The 18,331-nt window shown below is 47.7% G+C and overlaps 1 protein-coding gene across 2 annotated transcripts in view; it reads right to left on the reverse strand.

Annotated features, from left to right (window-relative positions):
* NAMPT (nicotinamide phosphoribosyltransferase) overlaps nucleotides 1–18,331 on the reverse strand; it is an 86,754-nt gene that overhangs the window by 51,677 nt on the left and 16,746 nt on the right. For both annotated transcript variants that reach the window (XM_085871483.1, XM_085871484.1), the window contains 2 exons: nucleotides 17,331–17,487; nucleotides 796–899 (listed from right to left, as the gene is read on the reverse strand). In XM_085871483.1, the coding sequence (XP_085727609.1) occupies nucleotides 796–899; nucleotides 17,331–17,487 (261 nt within the window). The remainder of the gene's footprint in view (nucleotides 1–795; nucleotides 900–17,330; nucleotides 17,488–18,331) is intronic.

An 18,331-nucleotide genomic window follows, 5' to 3' on the forward strand; every position in this document is an offset into this window, starting at 1 on the left:
CCAACAATGCAACCTCACTATTCAAACTTTCTACTGTTCTTGTTCGAGGGTTGAATGTATCATCACATGCAGCATTAATAATGCTCATTGCACAGTCAATTACATAACTAGAAGGGTACTCGGTAGAGCGCATACCTCTGCCATGTCATGCCTGATCCACGAGAACATATCAGGCTCCATACATTTTTGAAATATCATGTGATACAGCACTATATCGTTTTTGTCCCTATCTCTCAATGGTGAAGAATCAATTTTAAAATTAAATAATTCTCGTATCCAGATCCGGATTCGTATATTTACCAAAATCAAATCGTTTCGTCCTTGTGACAGACCCAACCTGTCCACCAAGTTTCGTCCGAATCCGTCCGCAACTTTTTGAGATATCGTGCTATATATCAGTTTCACCTCGATCTCTCAATGGTGAAGAATCACTTTTAAAATTCTAGTAGTTGGATCCGGATCCGGATCTTCACCAAAATCTAATCAGTTTGTCCGTGTCAAACACCCAACCGGCCCACCAAATTTCATCCGGATCCATGCACAACTTTTTGAGATATCCGTCCACAACACACAGACAGACAGACAGACAGACAGACAGACAGACAGACAGACAGACAGACAGACAGACAGACAGACAGACAGACAGACAGACAGACAGACAGACAGACAGACAGACAGACAGACAGGGGTGAAAACATCGCTACCGAAGGTGAAGGAGGTCGAGGTAAAATACATGGTACATCACATTCACGCACACACAACAAATGTGAGGCAACTAAATAAGTCAAAACTAACCTCAAGAATGTGCTCCCAGCCTTGCTCATTAAAGATGTCTTGGCCAAAGTGGAGCTTGTAAACTTCCTTTGCCTCTTGAATCTTCTCCCGGGTCACAACTTGCCCTGCAGCAAAGGCAAAACTGAGTGTTCTGTCAATCAACAGGTACAAAAATACAGCGAAAACGTTGCCCTTGAATTTCGAAACACACAAACTCACTCACTACAGAATGTAAACCCCACATGCTCTTGGCATGACTGCTGATAGTGCATGCACCCTGTCTAATATCACCTAAAAACGGATTTGTTGACACTTGTCACATTTCAAAAACTCAATAAATCTGAATAAACCATCTTGCTATACTCCAGGAATTAAATTATGTTCTAATGAACCCACCCACCCCCCACCCCCCCCCCCCAAAAATGTATAAAATAGTTTGAACGTAACAAGTACTCCTCCGATCTCAATTTTCTGCACCAAAAAGAGTCACCTCCTCCACGCCAATCGCATGCCTTCTGATTGATAGGTTTGCATTTGCGGGAAAAGATGTCTGAGTGGCACACAGATGATTTGCTCTTTGCGGATTACCATGAGACATAATCCATGGCTGATGCTCACCATTACAACCAGGAGGTACGATTGAGATATATATATATATATATATATATATATATATATATATATATATATATATATATATATATATATATATATATATATATATATATATATATATATATATATGTTGTGAAACAAGAGTGTAACCATTGCACAAGTATTCTTTAACAAGATAGATGTGTTGTTTCTGCAATCATGGTGATTGTGGTTGTTTGTGTGCTCATTCTACGTACATTTACATATTTTTCTATTGCTTTGAGCAGTATTACTACATATAATTTTGTGTGCTCCTTCCGTGCCCATATAAAGGGTTCCTGCTATCGCAGAATAATAAATGTTACCATTAGAAATGCTGCATTCAGATAGCATTCCTGCTTCTTCATCTTCTTTTTCTTCAATGATGAAAAGATGGGCTTCCAAAACTGGCATCCTTATGATTAAACGGACATGAATTTTTGTTCCAAGTAAACCGATTAATTATTGGCTTTATAATCAAGTCAATTGATCATTACCTTTCCAATGGTACAATATCATATTCTATGACAGCAGGAACCCCTATATAAAACCTGAGGTCTTGCTTCTTCTTCGCATGACGGATAGGCGGTCGCTTCTCCTTTTAGTAATAGAGAAGTATGGGATGTGAGAGTTCCGGCACTGAGAAACAGTGTTGCTTCAATAACAGCGGTTTTGCAAAGCCTCGACCTATTATGTTGATTCCCAAATTATCGTGCAATGAGTCATCAAGTTTTTGATTAAAAAAAAGAACTAAAATGGCACTCTTCGACGTCGAGACATCGACAGATACGCCTCTGCCCACATTATTACATCATTATGCAAACTTGCACCAAGTTTGATTTAAATCCCTGAACCCAGATTAAAAACATTAAATAATTCTGGCTGCCAGACGATGCGTCCAATCAGGTTGAAACTTAAAAGACATTCCCCATCAATACTAGATCGTAATTGTGAAGGTTCATGTCGATCGATGAAGCAGTTCAAGAGAAAGAATTTTTAAAAGATTTTTTTTCCCTCAATCCAATATGGCTGACACACCATGTGACGTCTCAATTATTCGTGAACACCCTGGTATCCCCAAGGCTTGGGGAACATGTCTGTAAAGTTTCATCTCGATCTGTTCAGCCGTTTCAGAGGGGTTTTGTAATGGTCCAAAAAAAAAAAAAAACATCAAAAAAGAAACAATATGGCTGCTGAACCAACCACGTGACCAATGACATCATCAATTTTTTTTTTCTGTGGACCAATTTATCCCAAGATGACACTCAAAAATGGTCATACTTATTGGATATAGTGTTTTACGAATGCAATTATGATGTCATAACGAAGGCACCTGTGACATCATAAAAAAACAAGGACAAATGTGTTCAAGAGCAGCGTCCTAAAGGTTTTGTCGGCTAAGAAAAAAAAAAAACACAACAAAAACATCCGATATTTTGTCACGTGCCTTGATTAAGCCAATAGCGAGACCCGTCATAGTGTATTTACGTATTTACGAAATATAGTGCATTTACGAATTTACAACACATTAAATGGAATAATCTTTTCGAAACTGTAAAGCAAATGTCCGAATACATTTAAAAGTTCATGATAGACGCTCTCAAAAGGCACCATCAATGCGAGGATGTGTACAAGTGCTTAGTATTTGAGGAGATCCGGATCGTGTATATAAAAGAGCTGAGTCCAAATATAAAGGTTTTGTCTTCACAAGAAGAAGAAGAAGAAGAACAACAACGCCGAGCGTTCTTAGAGCAGCGTTCGCGACGCGAGACACTGCTAAAAATGAATCAGACTTATTCCCCATGAGAAGTACTTGCCATGTGCGAAGTTTCACTTTTTTTTTTTCTCCATGATGTGGTTTCAGATACAGAGGTCAAACGTTTTTCCTTTTTCAAACATGGCTGCCACACCACATGACCGATGACATCATAATAATTATCATTAAAACTTGCTACATGAGTAGTCACTCCTATGTTGAAGTTTTGTGTCAATCTGACAAGTGGTTGCAGAGAAAGAAAAAAAAAACTCATATTCTGAGCGGACAAACAAACAGACCCAAACGCAATACCCTCTCCTCTGGTGAGGGTAATAATATGCAACGAGAACGGCCCTCAGTCAGGCTGAACAGTTTACATTTTGTATCCTGCTGGTAGGGCGGATCTGCATCTGGGCCTTCACCAAAATCTTATCGGCTTGTTCTTGTCACTTAACGAAGTCATCCACCTCGTCTTGTCATAACCCGTCCATAACTTTTTGAGATATCGTACTATATATATATATATATCGTGTTTGCCTCCATCTTTCAATGGTGACGAATCACTTAAAAAAAAAAAAAAACAAGAAACGAATACTTCAATATCGCGAGGCTGGGGGCAGTAAAAGTCTAGGTTAAGAATGATGAAACAATTTTGCAGTTATAAAATTTAAATGTAGACACGGTGAATTAGCATGCATGATGGGAAGAGTTGTGACGTTGGACAAATTTCTATTTATAGCCCTCAGATCAAAGGGACGTAGGTGGCCATAAGTGTGACAGAAGACGTGACAGAAGACACAGGACAGAATAGCCAATTATATAACAGCACAACGTCCAGATCTTCACCAAAAATGAATCGATTCGTCTTGATCACACACCCAACCTGTCGACAAAGTTTCGTCCGAATCCATGCATAACTTTTTGAGACATTCTGCTCCCAGCCAAACAAACAGAGACAAGCAGACAGACAGGGGTGAAAACACAACCTCCGTCCACCTTCGGTGGTGGAGGTAATAAAGGTTTAAAAAACCCTTTTGCAGAGCTGGACTTGGTTGACAGAAGGCGAGATGAATTGTGGAAAGAGGTTGAAGACATTGTAAAAGAAGCAGCCAAAAACAACATCTCCAAAAGCAAGCAGAAAGAAGATGACGAAATGGCTGTCAAAAGAGGAAATAAATATTGCAGACAGGAGAAGAGAGATGAAAACCAAAGGAACATCCAGAAAAGACAAGCGACAAGGAGAGACAAAGATAAAACATTTCAAAGAGGTGTTCATAGAGATAGAAAGTGACAACAGAGCAGGAAAAACGAGATCTATCTTTGAAAAGATGAGAGAGATCACAGGAATGTTTAGGTCTTGGATCGGGGTCCTCAAGAGTCGAACAATAAAAAAAATCTGACAGAAGAAACTAAGGTGAAAGAAATATGGAAGAACTACACCAGAACTCTATACAAACAAGAAGGCAGAATGATGGCAACCTTCGAAGAATGACAATGTGAGCAAGAACCAATAGTGATAGAATGTGAGAACGTCGAGCCTAAAAGAGCTGGGATATGGAAAAGCATCGGGTGCTGATGAAATTCCGATAGAACTCTTCAAGGTAGTTGGGGAAGATGCAATCAAAATTTCAACAGTTACCTGGACACAGATCTGGAGCAGGATTGTATGGCCTAAAAAGGTGGAAGCAGTCGGTCTACATACCATTGCTAAAGAAGAGGGCTGCAAGAGAATGTTCAAACAACCAAACCATTGCCTCGATTTCACATACATACTTGCAAGATATTACTAAAGATCGTTCAACACGAGACAAGTCTATGTCTGAAAGTGGCCGGAAATCTCTCACGCCCTGGAGATACATCTGATAAGAAACCTGGTGTACATGAGACAAGAAGCTACAGTAAGAACAGAGTATGGAGATATAGAATGGTTTGGAATTGGAAAAGGAATTAGACAGGGATGCATTTTCTCCCCTTACCTTATATCATGAGGATATCAAACTTGGAGAAATAAAACTTGGATGACATGGAGGTTGGAGCAAGGATTGAAGGAAGATGTATCAACAATCTAAGCTATGCTGACAATACCACTCTGTTGGCAGAAAGTAAAGAGGATTGATGAAACTACTGCAGACAGTGAAGAAAGAAAGTGAAAAAGCTAGTCTTTATTAAAAGCCTTAAAAAAAAAAATTTTTAAGATTAAAATCTCGTCAAATTAGAAGATCGACGTGTTCATATTGGGAAACAATCACGTGTAAATAGTGGAAAGTTTCATCTTCCTGGGTTCTATGATTGAATTGAGTGGAGAATGTGGAGGAGAAGGTTCGCATTGGGGAAAATAGCAATTTCAGGATTGATAAAGATCCGGAAAGACACAGATGTGACAATACAAACAAACCAAGCGAATGCTGGTGAATGTTCTGTTATTTCCAGTTGCAATGTATGGATGCGAGTGGTGGACAGCGAAAAAGAAAGAAAGGAAGGAAGACGATCGACGGTTCTGAAATGTGGTGCTGCGGATGAATGTTAAAAATTCCATGGACTGCAAGAAGAACAAACTTCAATCAGTGATTGAAGAAATGAGAGCACCCTGTACATGAGAAGGGCTGATGCTAAAACAGAAACTGTCATACTTTGGACACATCACATGTGCAGAAAACAAAAGTTTGGAGAAGTTCGCCATGCTGGATATGGTTAATGGAAGACGAGGATGAAGCAGAGCGTGTGTGCACCGGATGGATGGGGTAAAGGCTGCAATCAAGCGGTCTCTGCCAGAGCTTCTGATAGCAGTGCAGGATATGGATGTTTTGAGAAATCTGATCACGAATAGCACCAGAAGTTAGACACGACTTGACGGAACTGGATAACCAGCGTCACCAATTCTTCATGGTAGTTTGTCTATTGGTACAGACAAGGTCAATACTTATACGCCTAAGAGTTGATAAAGAATAAAACTTTTCTCTTTACAGGAGGGAAAGCAAGCCTCATGGAAAAGCAAGGTAGAACTGCCAATGAGACAAACATCAAAAGGAATGAGAAAACAGGAAAAGAGGAGGGGAGGAAACACTGAAACTAGTAAGGTTCTGTTCTGTTCTTGTGTCGGGCAGCTTGGCTGCCGGGAAGCTATAATTTATTGGAAGCACCGCTGTGCCACTATACCAGTACACCACTGGTACTCATTTTGCCGACCTCGGAAGGATGATAGGCTGAATCAACCCCACCTGGTGTTAATTCAGCTGCTAACGGGGCTCTAATTCAGGACCCTAGGATCCTAAGCCAGCATTCATAGTCGCGAAGCCGACCATCCAGCCATCCATCCTTGGGACCATACTTTGTGCAGAGCGTTGGTGCTGCCTTAGCAGTCTCCTGGGCTATTGGAAACAATCTTGGACGGGTCGCCACTCCGACACAGGATACCAGCATGCTGACACTCATTTTGCCGACCTCGGAAGGATGGCAGGCAGAGTCAACCCCACCTGGTATTAATTAAACAGCCGAGCGGGATTTGAACTCAGGATCCGAGGATCCCAAGCCCACCACCCTAACCATTAAGCAAACACCAGGCGAGTAAGCAAGGTAAATGGGGGTAATAAAGATCATGGGTCAGAATTTGGGATGACGAGAGATGGTGATGCACTGCTTGCTTGAAGTCCCGGAGTGAAGAGGGAGACAGAAGCCTCTGGAAGGTGGTTCCATAGACTGGAGAATTGAGGAATAAAAGAGTTGAGGTGTGCAGTCAGCCTGGATTTTGGAAGTTTAACCAGTAGGGATGACATGGAAAAAAAAAAAAAAACGTGCATCCTGGAGTTGCTGGGGAAGGTCAGAGAACTGAAAGGGCAGTGTTGGAGAATAGATGGTAGAAAACAAAGAGCACACACACCGACCTACGTCTGATGTGAAAGCAACAGACCTTGTGCTTCGGTCTCAACGTGGGAGATTCTAGAGTTTTGAGAACTTTAAATTCCGCAGATACCAGGAAAGGATTGCTTTTACACATGACCGTGTAATATTTGTCAAGGTGAGATGTTCATTTGAAAAGATGATTTGTGTAAAAGCGCAACTAGAATGGCACTCAATAGAGCGCATACATCCGCCAGGCTTGCAGTTCACGTTTTGGATCCTACTGATAATCTATACCTGGATCCGGTCCTGAACCAAAATTTAATCTGCTTGTTCTCGTCACCTAATCAACTCATCCACTAAGTTTAGTCATAACCCGTCCACAACTTTTTTGGGACATCATGTTATATATATATATATATATATATATATATATATATATATATATATATATATATATATATATATATATATATATATATATATATATATATATATATATATATATATATATTGTTGTGGTTACTAGATTCGCAAACCACCATTCAGGTCCCTTAGGTGAGGTATCTCGGTAAGTGCATGTGTAGTTAGGCCCAAACCCGTTGTCTAGTGGGAATACATGTCATTTATACGTGCTGCGACTCTTCAGGATAGCCGTTTTTCTTTTACTATCTTTATTTTGGACCAACCGCCATGATCACAACCACAACATCAACCACCGACCACAACCACCGCTTCACCACAACCGCCACGACCTTCATGCACACCTCACAACCGTAGCATCGCCACCGTTCTTGCCCCGCTGTGGGTACCGGTGTTGGACTCATGCAGAACGCGCGTCGAACAGCGTGTACAAAATCACGGATTTTCTGCTTCAAAAACGGATCAAAAACGACACACGCCCACTTTTTGCCGTCCAATCGGTGAGCGAGGGGCGAATTGGCCCCGCCTCCAGAACGATCGATATATGCAAATTTGTGGATCAAAAAGCCTTCACGCCCACTTTTTCTCGGGCCAATGGGGAGCGAGGTGAAAGGTCAAAGGGAGGAGGTCAAAGGCGAAGTTACGGGGGGATAAAAGGACGGTGTTCGTCAGTCAGAAGGGAGTCGCAAACGAGAACGAGAAGGAGTCGGAGAGTCAAGAAGAGGAGAGTCGGAAGCAGAGGGTCAAGACTTCGCGGGCGGTGGAGCTGCTCGTCGTGTGCGTTGGAGTCGGAACGGAGGGGACGGAGCGGTAGAAAGGCGGCGACACCAGACGAGGGGGTGCTCGCGTCGGTGCCAGGAGCTGCACGCCCGAGGGAGGCCGACAGCGCGACCTGGCCGAGGTGGAGACGCTCGTCGCACATAATAAAGATCCTCTATACCCCGAGCATCAGCAACCCCCTCCTGTTTCCCCCCGCGCTGAGATAGTGCGACCAAGGGGGCCCCGTTCCCACCCCCTGCCAGGCACTGTCCACGAGGCCCGCGGGTTGCGGGGCCATCGCCGCTCCGCGTCTCATCACCAGACGGGTAGGCCCGACCCGGTCTCGGCCTCAGGCCTACCTCATTCTTGAGGGTATTTCTTTTCCTTGGTTTTGGGTATGTGTTGTCGGCGCCGTCTGTGAAGTAGAATTGTATAAGTGTTGCCGTGTGCTCGGTAGTCGGTATTAGCTCTGCACTGTGTTTTCACTTTTATGTTTGCTTTTTGTGTAAATGGAAGTGTGTTTTCTTTTTTTTGTGTGCATTTGGTGGAATTGTATTTGTGTGCTTTCCGTGTGCCGAGAATAAATGTGCTTTATTGTTGAACTGTTCTCCCGCTTCGCTTCGTCTTTTCCTCCATTGAATCCCCATCTTGCTTCACGTAAAGGGTTGGTAGTGGGCTGAATACGCCCGATAATTAATCGAACCGTCGAGGTCGACGATAACACCGCTCGGTTATTCTGATAGTACGGAACGGGTCGCTTAAGTGGCCCGTGTCCGAAGTCGACCTGCGGCGAGGTGCGATCGCCCGGTCTACCCTCCGCGTGGGTACTTAGGTAGTTCGAATTTGGCGAGCAACCCTATCCCACGCGGGGGCTGATTGGCTCGATCGCGGTGAGACCGAAAGGTCCACCCGTGACTGGTTCCCGGCGTTAGTCCGAGAGGGTCACGACTGGATTGTCCGTCCGGTGGGCGACGTGCCGCGATTCGAGTTACGTGGCCGTCGCACGCCGGCGGGCGCGAAGACCGCAACACTGGTGTCAGGTCGTGCGATACAAATTCATCGCCCTCCTCGCGGCACTGGTATCGGAGAACAGGAAAACGGGCTCTCCTGTCTCCGGCTAAATTTACGGGAATCGGTCCAGGGGTGAGAGAGGCGACCCCCGATTCCCTCCAAATTACGAGCGAGCAAATTAACCCTTCGCGAGAAGCAGGATGGCGTCTCAAGGCGAGCGGGAGCCGGGGGTATTAGAAATGTATATGTGTAATACTGTAGAGTCCATGGTCCAGGATGGAATCCCCGAGCAGGAAATGTTGATTGTGCAGGAACACGGACTCGCCCAACTGAACCCAGGGCCCGAGGTGGGTGCGGCAGCGGCCGCGGTGTATGACACCTCCCCCCCCCCTCTCCACCAAGACCCTTCCCCAACCCCTGCCGAAACGGCTCACTTGAGTGCATCCGACATGGCCCAGCTATTCACCATGCTGGCACAAATGAATGCGGCAATGACAAATGAAATAAAAAACGAAATGAAAGACATGAACAAACAAATAAACGAAAAGATGGATACATTCACAAACGAAATAAAACGCATGAAAACTAAAATGGAAACAAACATGAAGGAAGAAATGAAAGAACTACGGGGTGAGACGCAGAACATGGGCCGATGCCTGCAGGCGGGCATGAAGGCCGTGAGCAGGGAACTTAAAATGGCGACTCCACGTGTCGGAACAAACGAGCTGGAAGGGGGTGCAACGGCTGACAGGCCCGCGGTGGAGGCGGGTAAGGAAAAAGTAATTCGGGAGACAAGAGACGAGGTGAAAGTAATTGGGAGGGAGAGAAAAGAACAATTAATACGGAAAGCAAGGATGAGGTACGCGGAGATCGTGAAAGAGCAAGGAGTGAAAAACAGGGAAGGACGGGAGCGACTTAAAGAGAAAGCAAGGTTGACCTACATAAAGATAAGGGAAAGACGCCAGAAAGAAGCAGAGACCAATAAACACGATGAAGACGGGGTAAGTGACGCGCACACACACACGGAGGTAGTGGAGGACAATGGGGGTGAGCTCGCGGAGCGTGTGGGGACCCAGTGCGAGCACCTGGATGGCCTCCTCCAGGAACGAGGGGAGGGAGTATGCCCCCTTGAGGTGAGTCACGACCAGGTGAGTTCGGTCGTGCTTTGCGAGGTTGAGGGGAGGAGTGCTGCGAACGGGTGCACGGAGAGCTTGGGGGGTATAGAGGCCCCGGAGACCCTTGTGGGGACTCGAATCCCCAGTGTGGTTGTCCCTGTGTGTGTGGTGCAAGGTGTTAGTGCGGCACCGTGTGTGGAAGCGACCCCGTGTGTGAGTGGTGTGGTGGCGATGGTGCCGGAGTGCGTGCTTCCCAGCACGCCGTGTGTGGATGAGGCACCGCGGGTTAGTGCCCCCGCGTGTGTGGATGAGGCACCGTGTGTGAGTGTCGCCATGTGTGTGAATGAGGCACCGCGGGTGAGTGCCCTCGCGTGTGTGGATGAGGCACGGAGTGTGGATGAGGCACCGCGGGTGAGTGCCCCCGCGAGTGTGAGTGAGGTACGGTGTATGAGTGAGGCACCGTGTGTGAGTGTCGCCGTGTGTGTGAATGAGGCACCGCGGGTGAGTGCCCCCGCGTGTGTGAGTAGTATGGTTTGTGTGAGTAGTGAGGCACGCGGGAGTGAACGGCCGTGTGCAAGGTCGCTGAGTGCAAGGGAGACCGTGTGTGTGAGAGAGCGGTATGTGAGGGAGATGTCGGTTGGCATGCGGGAGCACGCAGCCGCATCTCCCGGTGTGAATGTGATGGTGTGGACTGTGTGCGTCGTAACACGCAGGTATGCGTGTGTGGAATGGCGACGACGGCGACAGAGGAAAGAAAGCCGAGTAGCGGCTGTAGTTGTTCCGGGGACCGTGCCGGGTTCACCCAGCAGTGAGCACGCGGTTCGTGCTGTGCAACGCACGAGACCACCACGTGCTCGCTTGCGAGAGTGAAGTCCCGGTCCGGGAACGCACGCGGTGGATTTGCCGATCCCGCGGACGGACAAAGTTTAGGCAGGTAAATGGATTTGGACCGGACGGGTTCTCCACGCGATCGTGTGTGTTCAGCTCCAACGGGCAAAGCACACGTGTTCGCGTGGGGAACCCCTCGAGACGTGGGGCTTGTGTTTTTTTTTTTGCGCACGGTGACGTCATGGCTGCACGTGTGGTTGGAATCCGGCAGGAGGGGTATCTCTGCCGGATGGTCCCGTCCAAGGAGGGACGAGGAACACGTGCAGCTGCATGACGTCACGGGCAGGTGCAAAGTGCGCGAGCTCTGAGTTGCCGCGCAGGTGCTGCGCATGAAAAAAAAAAAAAAAGCAAGCCTCACTTTCGGGTGTACAGGATTCCTGGGCAAGGGGTGAAAGACCCCCTTGGCCTGGGCACAGGATGGAAACTAGTTAGGGGGAAGGGTTAGCTTAGTTAGACCGACTTCATGGGGCAGGGGTAAGTCCTCATGGAGTCCGTGGAATGGATTAGTTAGAGGGATTGTAGCCAGATTTAGGTTGGGAAATAAAATGGGATTAGTTAGGAGACAGTGACAGACTTGTGAATGTGTAGAGGGGACGTAGTTTAGCTACGTAGTGTTAAAAGGAACGTGCTGTAGTTTAAGGGACGACGTGGGAGCACGAGTTAGTTAGGGGATGTAGTTAGGAGGATGGCAGAGTTCAGTGGTGTGTGTGTTGAGTTGTTGGTGAGTGAATTGGAAGCATGTGCTTGGTGAGTGAGTGAGGCCAGCGGGTCTGTGTGTGTGGAGTGAATGGGGAATGCATGGTGCGATGAGTGATTGGGGGGAGGAGTGACTCCCGCCCAAGGGACCCCGGGGTCAGTGTAAAGTGAGTTAGGGGGTTAGTCAAATTGAAAAATGGAGGTCGTTTTGTTGTTGGTGGGAAAGTAGGCTCGAGACCCATTTGGAGGGGTGCAGGAGCCCTGTTGACAGGCTTGGGAGCGTGGCTGCGAAAGGTGAGTATCGCTGAGTGGGTACCCCGGGCACCAGGCTAGTCGGCCGCGGTAGGCCAAGGGCCCATGGGGGGCCGGGATAGAGTAGTGGGCACGGGTGCGCCTGCTTGGTGCGGGGGCCCGGGGCGCCATTAGCCGCGTGGGCAGTGTTGTGGGCACGGGTGACCCTCGGAAAGGGGCCCGGGAGGCTGGCCTGCCACGTGTGCGTTTCAGGGGAGGTGCCATGGGGGGCACTCCCCGGTGTTAGGGAGCTGGTAGGCTCGGAGGCAGTGTAGTGCCCGGGGGTGCCATAGCGGGAGATTCGGCAGAGGGTCGTGCCTGCCAAAGGGAGCCACGTGTCCCAGCCAGGAGACCGTGTGAGGGCACGGAGAGAAAATTGGGGGGCGAGGCCCGAAATTGTGAGGACACCAACACAGGCGACGGGAATCTGGGTTGTTAGAACCAATAGTTAAGCGAGAGGCGCTTGTTGAAAGCCCCGGGGTAGTTTAACAGTTAAATGGTTAGGGTAGATTAGGAGATGTACCCCTCCGCACCATCCATCCCCTCGCTGTCGTTGTGGGCCGCTGGACCCACTTTGGTTAAGATCGCCGAACTCTGGGGAGGCCATTCTGAGGCTTCGTTGGGCCTCGACACAGGACGTTAGCTCTCCCTTATTCCCCTCCGGGAAGGGAACGTAGGGGTTGGGAGTAGGCTAGGTGACAGGATAGGTTAGCCGAACAAAGACGATAAAGGGGGTTTGGGGACGATTTATAGTGGGGAAGTAAAAATAAAAACAATAAAAAAATAAGTTGGGGCTAAATTGGGGTTTGACAAATTAAGGGAGTGGGTATGTCCAGTGACAGGCAAAGGCGATAGGTTGGGAGGGAGACAGGTAGGTCGGTCCGAGCCCGCCTTCCAAGTGGCCAGCACCACCGCACTCCCTCCACCAACCTCCACTGAACGGCAAGAGCTGGCCAACTTCATCGGCTGGCCGTGTTTTGCTTCAAGGCGGAGGCCGGCCAACTTCATCGGCAGCTGTTGTTTTGCTGCAAGGCCTGTGCCATCGGCTGGCCGTGTTTGCTTCAAGGCCTGTGCCGGCCAGTTCATCTGCCCGCTATGTTTGCCTGCAGCGGCCTTCTTCTGCGGGCTGTGTTTGCCTGCTACCTTTGCCATGCCATGCCCACTGCCCACGTTCACCAGCCCCGTTCAATTTTTGCTTTGCCCCCCCCTGTTCATTTCCATGTGCGCCAGGATCGTAAAAGCAACAGTTTGCAAGCTGCAAGAACTGCCCTGTTGGCAGCTACAACACGGGCCTGCAGTGGCAGCCCGTGCACCGTGTTTTGCGTCCATCCATTCATGCATCCATTCGTTGTGCTCATTGCGTGTGCCACTTGAGCTGGCACGGAGACTGCGTTTGTGCAGCCCATGCACCGTTGTGGTTCACTGCATTCGGTCCATCCGTTCATGCATCCATTCGTTGTGCTCATTGCGTGTGCCACTTGAGCTGGCACGGAGACTGCGTTGTGCAGCCCATGCACCGTTGTGGTTCACTGCGTTCAGTTCAAAAGGGAAGGCCTTGGACTGCGTGTGAGCAGCCAGCCACGTTCCCTGTCACCTGCATTGTTTGAGTCAGAGACTGCATGTGGGCAGCCTGGCTCCCTGCTAACTGCTTTCTTTTTGCAGAGTTCGATGATCCTGGGCCATGGTTTAGTGTAAAATTTGTAAGTTAAGGTAAGATGTACTGTAAATATGAGTGCGCCCCCGGCATGTATGTCTTAGCGCCGGCAATTTTATTTAAGTCGTCCGTATGAGTGAGTTTGTTTAGATAGTTACGCAGCCCTCAGGTTATTTATTTTGGGGACACGAATACCATGAATGTCGCACTCAGGGATCCGTAGGTAAAATGTACTAGGGGAAAACTACACATGATGGCACACGAAAATTTGACGACTCGGGACGAGTCTGTAAAAAGGGAAGGGGGTAGTGTTGTGGTTACCAGATTCGCAAACCACCATTCAGGTCCCTTAGGTGAGGTATCTCGGTAAGTGCATGTGTAGTTAGGCCCAAACCCGTTGTCTAGTGGGAATACATGTCATTTATACGTGCTGCGACTCTTCAGGATAGCCGTTTTTCTTTTACTATCTTTATTTTGGACCAACCGCCATGATCACAACCACAACATCAACCACCGACCACAACCACCGCTTCACCACAACCGCCACGACCTTCATGCACACCTCACAACCGTAGCATCGCCACCGTTCTTGCCCCGCTGTGGGTACCGGTGTTGGACTCATGCAGAACGCGCGTCGAACAGCGTGTACAAAATCACGGATTTTCTGCTTCAAAAACGGATCAAAAACGACACACGCCCACTTTTTGCCGTCCAATCGGTGAGCGAGGGGCGAATTGGCCCCGCCTCCAGAACGATCGATATATGCAAATTTGTGGATCAAAAAGCCTTCACGCCCACTTTTTCTCGGGCCAATGGGGAGCGAGGTGAAAGGTCAAAGGGAGGGGGTCAAAGGCGAAGTTACGGGGGGATAAAAGGACGGTGTTCGTCAGTCAGAAGGGAGTCGCAAACGAGAACGAGAAGGAGTCGGAGAGTCAAGAAGAGGAGAGTCGGAAGCAGAGGGTCAAGACTTCGCGGGCGGTGGAGCTGCTCGTCGTGTGCGTTGGAGTCGGAACGGAGGGGACGGAGCGGTAGAAAGGTGGCGACACCAGACGAGGGGGTGCTCGCGTCGGTGCCAGGAGCTGCACGCCCGAGGGAGGCCGACAGCGCGACCTGGCCGAGGTGGAGACGCTCGTCGCACATAATAAAGATCCTCTATACCCCGAGCATCAGCAACCCCCTCCTGTTTCCCCCCGCGCTGAGATAGTGCGACCAAGGGGGCCCCGTTCCCACCCCCTGCCAGGCACTGTCCACGAGGCCCGCGGGTTGCGGGGCCATCGCCGCTCCGCGTCTCATCACCAGACGGGTAGGCCCGACCCGGTCTCGGCCTCAGGCCTACCTCATTCTTGAGGGTATTTCTTTTCCTTGGTTTTGGGTATGTGTTGTCGGCGCCGTCTGTGAAGTAGAATTGTATAAGTGTTGCCGTGTGCTCGGTAGTCGGTATTAGCTCTGCACTGTGTTTTCACTTTTATGTTTGCTTTTTGTGTAAATGGAAGTGTGTTTTCTTTTTTGTGTGCATTTGGTGGAATTGTATTTGTGTGCTTTCCGTGTGCCGAGAATAAATGTGCTTTATTGTTGAACTGTTCTCCCGCTTCGCTTCGTCTTTTCCTCCATTGAATCCCCATCTTGCTTCACGTAAAGGGTTGGTAGTGGGCTGAATACGCCCGATAATTAATCGAACCGTCGAGGTCGACGATAACACCGCTCGGTTATTCTGATAGTACGGAACGGGTCGCTTAAGTGGCCCGTGTCCGAAGTCGACCTGCGGCGAGGTGCGATCGCCCGGTCTACCCTCCGCGTGGGTACTTAGGTAGTTCGAATTTGGCGAGCAACCCTATCCCACGCGGGGGCTGATTGGCTCGATCGCGGTGAGACCGAAAGGTCCACCCGTGACTGGTTCCCGGCGTTAGTCAGAGAGGGTCACGACTGGATTGTCCGTCCGGTGGGCGACGTGCCGCGATTCGAGTTACGTGGCCGTCGCACGCCGGCGGGCGCGAAGACCGCAACAATATATATATATATATATATATATATATATATATATATATATATATATATATATATATATATATATATATATATATATATATATATATATATATATATATATATCGTTTTTGGTCCCATCTCTCAATGGTGAACAATCGCTGAAAAAATTATCGGATCCGGAGCTTCAACGAAAATCGAATCTATTCATCCTTGTCACACACCCGACGTGTCCACAACATTTCGTCCGAATCAGTCAATAATTTTTTGAGATATCCTACTCAAACACAATCCAGGTGAGCTTCAGGACCCGTGGGGTCCTATTTTCACCTCTTCTATGATGTTTTCCTCCCTGTTAACCTTTGAACATCTTTCCTACAAGCCATGTCAGGCCAGAAGAGTCATAATATATTTTTATTTTGGCTGCAGTCGATGAAAGACTCCAGTGTAAACGCCGATTCTTTGGTGCCGTCCCAAGAATCACATCCAAATAGGACTGACTTTTTATGTCGCCATCAAAGATCCTTTAGGTTCGGTTTTATATTCTCCTTTAATTTCGAAATTTCCTCGAATCTCATGAATGCACCCCTTGCCTTTTGTATCCGTTGTAGTACAGGGTGGCCTGAAAGTTGCTTTCCTCCCTCACAGTAAAGCAATTGTTCTTAAAATATTTTAATACAAGGTTTTATAATGCACTACTTACAATAATTAATCAGTCATTGTATCTGTATGCAGTCCATCATTCTCCTGAGTCAGTGTTGCCGCACATCATAGTGGGGGGGGGGGGGGCGGTGGAGGGGAAGGGAGAGAGGTGCGAGAAAATTAGCACGGGTAAAGCGACTTTCAGGCTATTCCCTATACATCCGCATCGCACCCTCCTGTTATCGTATAACCATGGGTATGTAAACGTGTCAACCTCTCCAATTGGTGAATTTCTGCACATGATGTTGTTGTTGTTGTTGTTGTTGTCGGTGTGTGCGATATATCGGTTCACGATTTCTATTTTGGCCATGTTAATTTTCAGCCACACTTGGACCACGTGCTCCTCTCACGTATTTATTTTCTCACACGTGCTATGTACGGATTGTGACATCAAGTAGATATCATCTGCAAAGCAGAGTTCCTCGAGCTGTTCAAAATGGTTCCTCGAAGGTATCCTGTTCCTTCTCTGCCATGTTGTTTTCCGCAACATCCAATCCAACACCACTAAAACCAGCAATGAAAACAACATGCAACCTTGTCTGACCCCGGTAGTAACTTCAACATCGGACAAGTTCTCGTTGCAAATTACTGCATTCGTCCACTGCAGGTACTCTATCATCCGTACCATTTCATTTGATACAGTACTCCACAGTCTCAGTATCTTCCACCTTTCCTTGCACTTACCAGCGTAAAAACATAAAGCAGTGAAGATGAGCAACATCAAAATGAACTGTTCCACAAGCACATCAACAAAAAGGATGACCAAATGGATTAAAAAATAAAAATCATGGGTGACCGATATACTCACCAGTGAAATACTTCTGCAATATGTACTGAATTCCAAAAAATACGACTTCGGTGAACTTAACATCCCCGTCGACTGCACCGTTCAGCTTTCCTCCGCGGCATTCGAAGTAGGAGAAAACCGTGGTCGTGTTGGGCGGGTACTGTTTGTAATGGGTAACCTGCAAAGGGTATGGAGGTAGGAGAGGAAGATGGAGTGCATGTTGACCTTGGTCGGTGCAACCAATGTGAAGAAAGCTTCAAATATCACTCGCACAGAGAGCAGTTCAAGAAGACATTCAAACGTACACAATGGCACTGTCCCACACCCCAACATTAGTTCTCAGCTCGCATGGGAAGGACCACAGTGCAGGTGTGTGTGTGTGTGTGTGCGTGTGTGTGATTAAAGAATGATGGAGCAAATGTTATGCAAAGCATAATGTTGTGTCAACATAGTTTGTCTGTCTTTCGGGACATCAAGAGTGATTTGGGGGCCACCGTGAGAAGGCAACCGGCATAGGTCCCACAGCTTGTTATGTCAGGAATTTGGAATTCGGCTGCAGTGGCATCCGCGATGGCCACAACTTTGCGAGACCGAAGCTGGTCGAGAGGTCCCCAGCTTAATGTCCCATGTGATGGACGGCGCACTTGGCTGTGAAACATCCAGGGAGGTTATTTCCTGAATGAACATGAAATTATTCAAACCCCATATCAATTCCTTGCATGAACGTAAAGGCTGATAAGCCTTGTTGACACCGTTTGTAGACCTGTCAGGATGTACCTCGGGTTACACTGTACATTGAGGCGGATGCACTCACCTTTTCGAGTCTTGCCTGGGTTTGAATCTCAGCCGAACTATAAACTGTCACCAGAGTGTTTCGCACACGTGCCGGTGCTTCACAGCACTGGTCGTTGGCAGACGTTGAAGATGCCACGGTGTTCTAAGTGAAGAGTATGTGAGTTATAGCCAACACCCTGAACAAATTCAAAATTATTGCCAAAAGATGTGGGTAGCAACGAGCAATT

This window comes from Eptatretus burgeri, chromosome 2, assembly GCF_056783735.1.
Source record: "Eptatretus burgeri isolate ZD-2024b chromosome 2, Ebu_testis_v1, whole genome shotgun sequence".
Lineage (NCBI taxonomy): Eukaryota > Metazoa > Chordata > Myxini > Myxiniformes > Myxinidae > Eptatretus > Eptatretus burgeri.